The 11,170-nt window shown below is 50.3% G+C and overlaps 1 protein-coding gene across 2 annotated transcripts in view; it reads left to right on the forward strand.

The window, feature by feature from the left end:
• Positions 1 to 10,966, forward strand: part of LOC146854289 (uncharacterized) — a 266,776-nt gene extending 255,810 nt beyond the window's left edge. The window contains exon 6 of one of the 2 annotated variants that reach the window (XM_085652073.1): positions 9,125 to 10,966. In XM_085652073.1, coding sequence (XP_085508199.1) covers positions 9,125 to 9,166 — 42 coding nt within the window. In that variant the 3' untranslated portion in view covers positions 9,167 to 10,966. The remainder of the gene's footprint in view (positions 1 to 9,124) is intronic. The other variant, XM_085652072.1, reaches the window with a different exon arrangement.
• The last annotated feature ends 204 nt before the right edge of the window (positions 10,967 to 11,170 follow it).

Consider the following 11,170-nt stretch of genomic DNA (forward strand, 5'->3'; position numbering starts at 1 on the left):
CCAAACCAACTAACCACGTACGCAACCTGGGCTTCATCCTGGACTCCTCACTCTCCATGACCAAGCAAGTCAACGCCGTCTCCTCGGCGTGCTTCAACATCCTGCACATGCTACGGAAGATCTTCTGGTGGATCCCCACGGAGACCAGGAAGACCGTCACCCAGGCCCTCGTCACCAGCCGACTGGACTACGGCAACGCCCTCTACGCCGGAACCACCGCCAAGCTCCAGAAGAGACTTCAGCGGATCCAGAACGCCTCAGCCAGACTCCTCCTCGACATCCCACGTAACAGCCTCATCTCCGGACACCTGAGAGACCTCCATTGGCTCCCCGTCAACAAAAGAATCACCTTCCGTCTCCTCACCCACGCACACAAAGCCCTACACGATCAAGGCCCTAGCTACCTCAACAACCGAATCAACTTCTACGCTCCCAAACGCCACCTCCGATCAACCAGCCACGCCCTCGCCGCCGTCCCACGCATCCGTAGAGCGACAACAGGAGGAAGGTCCTGCTCCTACCTGGCCGCCAAGACCTGGAACTCCCTCCCGACCGACCTGCGCCTGACCCAAGACCACCTCTCCTTCAGGAAGAAGCTCAAGACCTGGCTGTTCGAGCAGTAACGGCACCCCCCCCCCTAAGCGCCTTGAGACCCTACGGGTATGTAGTGCGCTCTATAAATGTCTTTGATTGATTATTGCGCTTGTGCGCAGAGATAGTAAAGCAGAAAATCCGGGACCCTAAATCCCCCCTGGGCGTATGGTAGCGTTGGGGAACGCAATTCTATCCTAGCGTGCTTTCCCCCCCATATAAGTCGGAGGACCATGGCTGAGATTCTACGGAACACCTCCGCCGGAGGCTTGATCGGAATATTGTTATAAAGGTACAATAGCTTTGGGAGAATGACCATTTTGACTATGGCTATGCGATCGGCCAGGGACAATGGCAGATGGATCCACCGCCCTATTTTACCTTCTAGGGTCTCAATCGCACGTCCATAGTGTGTGCGTATCACCACCTCTGGGTCTCGGTGGTACCGGACCCCCAAATATCTCACAGGGTCAGACTGCCATTCCAGCGGAAAATCCACTGGACAGGGATCTGTGGTGTCTGTCAAAGGAAGGATCACCGATTTAGACCAATTAATAGTGAGACCAGAGTGCTGGCCGAACTTTATATATTCCCGCAATGGTGGGTTCAAGTTCACCTCCGGGTCTCGCACATACAGGGTCACGTCGTCGGCATAGAGCGAGATGTGGAGCGGTCTCTGCGGGAACTGGAGCGCCGAGTAATGGTGTTTTTGTCTAATTTTGCAGGCCAACGGCTCCAGCGCTATCCTGAATAGTAATGGAGACAACGGGCAACCTTGCCGCGTTCCTCTCGCGATTTTGATCGGGTCGGAAACATATTTATTAACCTTTATCCGTGCCGTCGGCTCTGTGTACAGAAGAGCCACCCCTTGCAGGAAAAGCGGGGGAAAGCCCATACGTTGCAGTATGGTATATAGATAGGGCCATTCAATAGAATCGAATGCTTTGGCAGCATCTAGTAATACCGCCGCCGCCTTCGTGGTAGGAAGCAAATTATGTGATAAGGCGAAAATTGTTCGGGTGTTATGGGTGGTAGATCTAGAGGGGATAAACCCTGATTGATTCGGTAAAATCAGGTTAGGCATCAGCGGCTGTAGCCGATTGGCGAGAAGCTTCGCCAGGATCTTGGTGTCCACATTAATAAGGGACAACGGACGATACGACTCGCATTGCTCAGGGTCTTTGTTTGGTTTCAATAATGCAATCAGCATGGCCTCACGTAACGTAGGTGGCAGTTTCTGTTTTTCATGGGCATCCCCATACAGTGCAACTAGATGCGGCGCCAGTTGGTCCACAAACGCCTTATAGAATTCACAAGTGAACCCATCTGGGCCCGGGGCTTTCCCGTTGGGCAGGGATTTAATCACCTCTGTCACCTCTTCCACTGTGACCGGGAGCGATGAATATTCCCGCTGTCTGTCCGACATCCATGCTATTGCTATGTCCTCTAGGTAATCTCTAATCCCCTCCGGAGGCTCCGTAGGGCGTGAGGTATATAATGCTTCATAGGTAGCCATGAATTCCCCCAGAATGCCCTGTATGTCGTGCTTTAGCGACCCCGTGTGGTCCCTCACCGCCTGCACAGTGTGTGGGCGAGATCCCGAGCAGATCTTAGCTGCCAAGCACCTACCAGGTCTGCTGCCCTCACCATACTGTCGTGCCGTCGTGCGTTTGGTTATGTATTTAAGCTCATCTTCAGCATAGGATTGATACTCTGATAGCACTTCCCTGATGTCGCCCAGGATCGCTGTGTTGTGTGTCCGGTCATATTCCGACTCTAGTTCTCGTAGCCTATCCTCACGCCGTGTCAGCTGACGCCTAATGTCTTTGAGGATACCTGCAGTAGTGCTCAGGCACACCCCCCGGATAGTAGCCTTAAAAGCCTCCCACAGGAGCCCAGGATCATCCACCGCAGGAGTGTTGATGTCAAAATATTCCTTGATGGACTGATGTATGGTATCTGTATAAACTGAATCCAACAGTGCCCGTGCATTAAACCTCCAGCTATATGGTTGCGGCGTGTAATGCGGGATACGGAAGGACAGAAGCACCGGGCTATGGTCCGATAATGTTCTGGGGAGGTAAGTAATGGAGCTTGTCCACAACAGCGTCTCAGTCAAACCCACCCAGTAATCTAGACGAGACCAACTACCATGCGCTGCTGAAATGTGTGTGGCTTCCCGGAGCCCCGCGTGTCTGGCTCTCCAAATGTCTGTTAAGTGTCTGTCTTCCAACAGATCCCACAGCTTACCCAGCGCCTTTTTGTGTGGTTCCGCTGATCCCTCTGATCTATCAAGCTGATCATTGAGGGCGAGATTAAAATCGCCCCCCCCCCATAGCACTGGAACGTCAGGGAGTTCACCCAGTGCGCGCCATATTGTGTGGTAAAAGTCAGGGTCATCCACATTCGGGCCATATGTGTTCAGTAACGCTATTTGCTGCCCCCGTAGCACCCCTGTTATAAGAACAAATCTCCCTGCATCGTCCGTAGCAGTGTCTACCACCTTGAACTGTACCCCCTTTTTAATCAGGATCATGACTCCTCTGGAATAGGACGAATAGGAGGAGCTTTTTATGACCTCTGCCCATCTTGTTCCCACGTGACCGGGGGAGGCCGGCGTGAGATGTTTCCTGTAATAGGACAATATCAATGTGGTGCCTGTATAAATATGCAAATATCTGCCTTATCTTTCTAGGGTTGTTAAGGCCTCTTACATTCCAGGTCAGCAAGTTTAAGGGTGTATTATTCTCTTTCACCGCAGCCATCGGACACAATGCGGTTTCCAAATAACAGACAGATAATACTGCACTCCATAGCAATCAGAAATAATCCTAAGCAAGACATTATACGACCTTATGCAATACTGGAGTTCAGCCATGTTTCTCATGCACCATAACCTGCTTAACACGCCCCAACAGTTGTAAGCCCACCCCCCTCCCACTTCAGCAACCCAACCATGCCAAAGCCATACCCCACCCCTACATAACAACATAGTGTAACTGAGCGTGGGGAGCACCCGCTGCGGGGCTCCACCGAGAGCTCACCACTTCATCCACAAAAATGGATGTGACCAGGCAATTGATTATCCATGCATGGCATCGCATACACCACCCCACATGCCCGCTTCTCATGTCGTGATCCTCAGTAATCTCAACAGGCCCATGCCACGAGTTAACTGCCACTATGACCACTCCTGAGGTCAGCCACTGCACTACCCCAGTTTGACTGAGTGATAGGCCACCAGTACCCTCCACCCTACCCTCAAGGGCCATCCCCACTGCCAGCCCCGCATGGTAAATCAAGACCGCAGTGCAGCCAGCCGGGCAAACAGGTCTCATGGTCTAATATATCGTTCACCCCCGGCTCCCGCTTACAGCGCTCAAGGCAGTCATTCCTAGTTTAACTTGCGCAGTTCAGGGAGTCCAAAGTAAGAGGACCCGACCCAGCCTGTGCCACTGCCGCTATATGCCTCCGTGTCACTGCACTCCAACCAGGTCCGGTCGTCGCTGAGTCTTGTCAGGAGCCAGCGGAGCGGTCCCCCACAATAGGACATGCATAGTTCTTACCAGTTCTGGACCACCATTGCGCAACAGACATCTCAGCCCAGATCAGCGTTCATGTCAGCCTCCTGTCGCTGCTCTACCTGTCGCCGCTCCTTCCTCTTCCCTCCAAGCTTCTTGAGGAACTCCTGCGCCGCCCTCGGCGTCTGAAGGATCGTCTGGTGGCCATCGTGTGTCATGCGGAGTCTCGCCAGATAGAGCATGGCATAATCAATATTCAACTCGCGGAGTCTCTTCTTTGCCGGGTTAAATTCCTTGCGTGCCATTTGAACCGCCATCGTGAAGTCCGGGAAGAACTCCAGCGTGTTGCCTTGGTAGGTGATTTGCCGTTTCTCTCGCGCCAACCTCAGGACGGTATCTCGGTCTCGGTAATTCAGAATCCGGGCGACAATCACCCGGGGGGTCACCCCCGGCTTCGGGCGCGGGGCAAGGGTACTGTGGGCACGTTCCACAACAAAAATAGCTGAGAGGTGCTCCATACCAAACACATTGCGAATCAGCTCCTCGATGTATGTTTCCATTTTTCCTCTGTTGGTGGATTCTGGAATGCCCGCGACGCGGATGTTGTTGCGCCTTGAGCGCGCTTCCAAATCTTCCGCCTTGTTGCGGATAACGTCAAGCAGCCTCTCCATATCAGTGCATTGCTGCTTCGTGCCATGTGCTTCGTCCTCCACCGCCGATATACGGGACTCTGCTTCCTCCAGTCGCAGTCCGTGGCTGTCCAGCTTGGCTGACATGTTGTCCACTCGCAGTGTTATGGTGTCCAACTTGCCGTTAATGTCCTGCAAACTGCGCTGTATTGCCAGCAATACTCCCTCCATTCCCGCAGACTCATCCGCAGGTAGCACAGGCACCGGCACCGTCGCTGTCGTCGCCTCCTTCGTGGGTTTTTTGGCAACTTTGATTGCATTTTGTCCGGTTTCCCCATCGCGATGCCGCACAGGTATCCCTTCTCGCAGCAGCCTACAGGCCGGAGATCCTTCACCAGATGCTAGATACCCGGAGCTCAACAGACCAGGAGGAGATCCCCCCCCCCCCCCCCCCCGAAGCGAATCCGACCCCAGTGTGTGCAGCAGGACCAACGGCCGACCCCAGCCCCGCCGACCATCAGGGGCCGAGAGAGCACAGGCCCGGCAGCAGCTCGGCACAGCAGAGAGACTCCAGCAGCCCCAGCAGTCAGTCCACACGTGCGCACCCTACGTGATCAGAGGTGTGCCACAGACGCCACAGCTCGTTAGCCTCACCACACCTCCGGGGCGCCTTATATTGCATTAAACTTGCCTGGATGAAGGGAGCACGCATGGGGTAGCCTCCACAGGGGCAATCTCCTCAGATCCCAGGCCCCGCATGTCCACGAGACCACCCCCGCAGGCGGCCATCAGCGGTACGCGGTATATTCGCCGCCAGCCCAGCGCAATCTCCAGCTTCCCGCTGCCAACCGCCCACAACGATCCCGCGTGGCAGAGGTGACCGTGGGCGGTCTCAGATCCCAGCTAGTATTTTATGGATCCTCGTCGAAGGCAGTCTATATGCAGGGGCGCGGTTGCGCATCTCACACACCGTGGCGCCTCTAGGCCTGCCCGGGAAGCCACCGCGAGCCGTGTGTAGTCGATCCCCCTCCGCGCCCGCATACCAGACAGTCGGGCGTGACGTCAGGGTCCGTTTCGTGCCGGTTCCTGTATCGCCTCGGCCATTTGGAGCAAGAAGTGAAGGAAGCCGTGGGGCCTCATAGACTTCTTCATGGCCTTTGGGCACCCTCAACTCCACAGGCAGCTATGGTAATCAAAGGGATGGTGGCCATGAGCACTCCCCACCAGTCACAGCCACCCACTGCTCTTACCCATCATGGTGGGTGAAGTACAGCCTCCGACTCATTACTGGCCCGTTGCCACTACGGCTGAACTACATGTAGGATTGGGAGTGGAAGACAGCCCACAATTCTCCGTGTACTACTCCGTCCCAGGCCTTCCTGTCACTGCATGTCATTCATGACACTCGGATCGTGTATTTATTTACTGGGTGAGTGCAAATGACCACCTCAGGCTAGAGCTCTGCAATTACAGGATCACACTGGCTAAACATGCCCCCCCACGCTCACCACTCGCTATACACCCCTCACCCCCAGTGCCCCGAAAACCATGTACAAAGGCCACTGCATCGTAGTCCTTCCGGGCCATGTGATCTTCCTTGCTACCTTTATTAAAACTCTACGCAACAGAATGCGGATTGACAGCACTGTCTTAAACTGGTTCCAATCCTACTTGGAGTGGGTATAATATAGTTCAGATCGGGAACCTTTCATCTCTCCCTTTGGTGTTCTGCAAGCTTTTATTCTGGCCCACACACACTTTATGTGGAACCTCTAAATTTAGAACTACAGTTTATGGCCACCTTCGGTGATATCAATCCGGATTTATAAAGCGCGACTAGTCACCCCATAGGGTATCCAGGCACTTTGCAGGTCCGCGGGGCTTATTTGAACAGGCAGCTCTCGAGTGCCATGCAGCATTCTGGAAGTGAGGTTATGGTCTGGAGTAGCGTGGAGAGGGTGTTCCAGGACTTTGCTGCACTGTGGGAGAAGACTCGTCCTCCACTGCTTCTTTGGTAGATTTGGGGAGTATGGGCAAGTGAAAGGGAGGTGGCGCCTAGTCTTCTCGACGGTTGGTGGCAGTTCAGGCGGTGGTTAACATAGGTGGGTCCTTGGTTGTGTAGAGCCTTGTGTGCTTGAATCAGCAACTTCAATTGACATTTCTTCTGTACGAGGAGCCAGTGGAGTTGTCTGAGGTGGGGTGTGATATGGGTTTGTCGGGGAAGACCGAGGACGAGTCTGGCTGTGGCGTTCTGTATGGTCTGAAGTCACTGTAGGAGGTGTGTGGCAATTTAAACATAGAGGGCATTGCCATAGTCCAGGTGGCTGGTGATAAAGGCCTGTGTCCTGGTGTCTTGTGTGTAGGGGTAGCCACTTGAAGATTTTGCGTAGCATGTGCAGAGTAAGATAGCAGGCAGAGGAGATGACGTTGATCTATGATTTTATGGTGAGCTTGTTGTCCATGATTATTCAGAGTTTTCTGGCATGGTCGAAGGGAGTGGGTGCGGGTCCTAGGTCTGATGGCCACCAGGAGTCATTCCTTGTGTTGCGGCTGTTGCTGAAAATCAGTACTTCAGTTTTGACTGTGTTCCGCTGCAGGCAGGCAGTTTTCAATCCATTCGGCGACACTTGCCATGGGTCTGGAAGCTGGTTCTGGTGGTGGGGTCGTAGATGAGTGAGAGGATGAGTTTGGTGTCGTCTGCATAGAAAATTATGTTGAGACCGTGCGATCTGATGATGTTGTCCAGTGGGGTCGTATGCGTTGAAGAGTTGGGGCTGAAGGATCAGCCCTGGGGGACACCGCAGGTGATCTCCTTGGGTCCAGAGGTAAAAGGTGGACAATGGATCCTCTGGGTTCTTCTGGTGAGGAAAAAGGTGATCCATCTCAGCATGACCCCTTGGATGCCAACATGGTGGGGTCTTTCAATCAGCGTGTGATGGGATATGGTGTCGAAGGCTACCAAGAGGTCGAAGGCTCAGAGCTGCTGTTTATCCTCAGTCAAGGAAGGTTCGAATGCCGTCCGTAGCTGCGAACGGGGCAGTTTTGCTGCTGTGATTGCTGCGGAAGCCATATTGGGAGGCATGGAGTATCTGGTTCTGTTCTAGGTGTCATGAGTTGCTTGTAGATTATCTTTTCCAGTATCTTCGCTGAGAATGGGAGATTGACTGGTAGGTTTTGAGTTCAGTGGGGTCAGCGGAGGGTTTTTTGAGTAGTGGTCTTACTACGGAGTGTTAACAGGCATCAGGAAATGTTGCAGTGGTGATAGGTGTTGAGCAGGGTGTGAGTTCCTGGCCGATCCTTTGATTTCCGAGGTTGAACGTGGTGCATGCATGGGTCTGTGGGAGCTCTCAAGTGGATGGATTTCATGGTGGAGGTGGTGTCCGGGGTGAAGGAGGTTCCAGGTGGTCAGTCTATGGTTCGTGTCGGTCGCGGTGGTGGCGTATCTGTTGAAGTCCATGGGTGTAGGTTGGGGTTCAAAGTTGCTGTATAGGGTTGCGATCTTGACATGGAAGAAGTCAGTTTGGCTGTCTCACAGCTCCTGTGAGAGTGTGATGTTTTCACTAGCTGCCGGGTTGAAGAATTCATGGTGTTAAGAGGAGGTTACGGGACGTGGTAAAAGGTGGGAATGTCTGCTGAAAAGTTGCATGTTTATAACACTACAAAACCTCTAATAAAAAACAAAGTGAAACCTAATTAAAGAATTGAGACATTGGTCTAAATGTCTATCGGTAAAATGATGGCTCTCCCCTCTATTGAAAAAAACAAAAATAATACTCTATTGTCCCTCCCAACCCCTTTTGATTGGACAGCTTTATAGTTTATAAATGAGCCAAATGCTTGCAGGTGTTAGCTTATTGTTGTATTTGGGCTCCGACTACCTCCCTTAATCCTGCCTTACGGTACTTTATGCTCTGTTCCTGATAACTCCTGTGTTTCCCACTTCCCCCACGAATTCTCTCCTTCTCTGATGAGCACCTTTTGGGAGACCTTAATTGTCTCCTAGTTCTGATCCTCCTGTAGAAGCCATATATCTCTAGCTCTCCATCCTTACTAAGAGCAGAGATCTGTAGAGACCACAGGTGGCATGTGTTATTGTTCTTCTTAGTAACGTACTCTAATCCTCCATGGTAGATTTCAAGGTCTCATGGGTGCAAGCCTCGCTGTCCCTTGAGGAGCCTCAGCAGTAGGCATCTTAGCATTTGTACATGTATCTAGTTAGAGCCCTCTTTCTCCTGCCAAGACTGATGAACAGTCAATTAAAAAATAAATTGTTGGAGGCTTGTCTTGTGCCAGGACTTTTCCAGCGGAATGTGAGTAAGCGGGTGATAGCTATGCCTCGGTTTCTTCTGTCTATTAATCTCTGCCATATTCTCACCCTTTCAGGAAAAGGCCTTTTTGGTCATGGACTTAGAAGATGTTGATTGACCACTCCGTTGGGACCACTCCAAGTCAAGAGTGTACTAACATCACAGGAGCTAGAATGTAGGTGATGCTGTTCTGGTACCTACCCCAACAGGAGAGGCACTCGGAAGGACCCACCAGTGATAATGCTGTCTTTCAAATGCACTGTAAACATGTTCTTGTTGACAAACTAGACTGTGAAAACGAGTTCTCCTTTCCTCCCAGTTCTATTATTATTTTTTTTACAGCAGTTCTGTCTTTCTGTACATGAAGACCACAATCAAAAAACCTCAATTGATGCACAGAAAAAAAGAATCCAGTTCTGAACGGTTCGTGCTTTAGCTTTTGCCATACAGAAAGACCTCAACCTAGAAGGTTCTAGGTCTTGTGGACAATGAAGGTGCTTGTGGTCTAGGACTAATTTCTTACTTCCAGATTCACACGTGCCAGTGTTTCTTGAGGGTTGGAACATGCGATGAGAGTCCATTTATTGCTGTTTCATAGAGGGGGAAGTGATTACTGGAAATCCCAGAATCTGGTCTTCTAGGTTTCCTACCCTTTGGGTTTGGATCAGAATGTGATGTGCCCTGATTACCCTTGCCTCTGAAGGGGACAAGGTAGTTATACTTGCCCTAATTTCATTGTTTAAGTATCACCTAATGGTTAGGAGATTATCTGGTGAAGAACATTTAGATCCATTGGTTGCTCAGCAATTGCAGCTGGTACGTTATGAGGGCAAGATTCTCACCCTAGAATAAGTAGGTATTTCATGTTGACATAACAGACTTGTACCTCATTTGTATCCAGATGCATATTTGTCTTACTACAGTTTCCTCTCACGTTGGCAGAATAATATAGTTAATGTTCCAGAATGCAGAACTCTCCCAAAGAGTGGTAGGATTGTATAGATTTGTTCGTTATAAACCACATCGACAGCCCTCAAATGTACCTAGCTAATACAGTGGATGCAATATCTTGGATAGATGGGCATTAAAGTGAAAGCTTTAGATAGCTATCTTGAAACTGCACCTTTTGATTTAGCAGAATTGCCTATAACATTTGTTCAGAAAAGGTACAAATCTTAGCGCAGCTACCACATAAAGGAAAATAGGTGTTTCTGGGTATGTGAATTGGAAAGTAAAGCCACTCTGATTTCCCTAGTGTGTTCTAATGACACTACCAAATCCCATAGTGGAACTTCACTACTGCTATTTTTCTCCATATCGGCTACACTGTGGAGGTATTTCCCTGCTGTGCATGTTGACTCCTCTACATGTGGTGAGGGCAGTTTCTCTTTCCACCTCTTACACTCATTGTCTTCGACCCGGGAGGCTGTTGTGGTGTTCTGAGGGCATCAATGCCGCCTTTGAAACTTCAACCTTCCTGCCCACAGTTATAGCCACAGATAAGATGTTGAAGGCTGGAATCTTCCAAACTTCCCCATTCATTTATTCTCTGCCGTTGTGCAGCTCCCATTAGAGGCCCCACCCCTGATCATGCTCAGTGAATCCATCCTGAGGAACCCTGGGCAGTAAGTAACTACCTGGGTTTTCCCAGAGTTGAATTTATTAGATACATGTTACGACTGGTTTGAAAAGCTACATACAGATTCAATCCTAAAGATGGTGGGCACATTAAGATCGGTATTTGTTTAATATATACTTTTTGTGACTGAATATTTATAACTAAAATATTTTGCATCAAACATTGAATGTGTTTAGATTTTTTTTTTTTTAAACCATGTTTCTGGACTGTTTGTAGGCTGGTGCTTGAAAGCTGTTGGCAGGATTGCAGTAAACTTTGTTTATTAGATCTTATTATTCTTAAAGGGTGGGTCCTAAAATATTTTAAAATTGTGTGTTTAATTAAAATAGATTGGGGAAGAAAAAGAAAACTTGGAAATAATTTTTAAAGCACTTGCATAGACAGACTAAACCGAGAACTAAGTCCACCACCTCATTTGCCTACCTCACTATCCAAGTTACAGTTTCTGATTGATCCATTTTTTAAAGTTTAAAACAAAACCAT

The sequence above is a fragment of the Triturus cristatus genome, chromosome 4_1 (genome assembly GCF_964204655.1).
Source record: "Triturus cristatus chromosome 4_1, aTriCri1.1, whole genome shotgun sequence".
Lineage (NCBI taxonomy): Eukaryota > Metazoa > Chordata > Amphibia > Caudata > Salamandridae > Triturus > Triturus cristatus.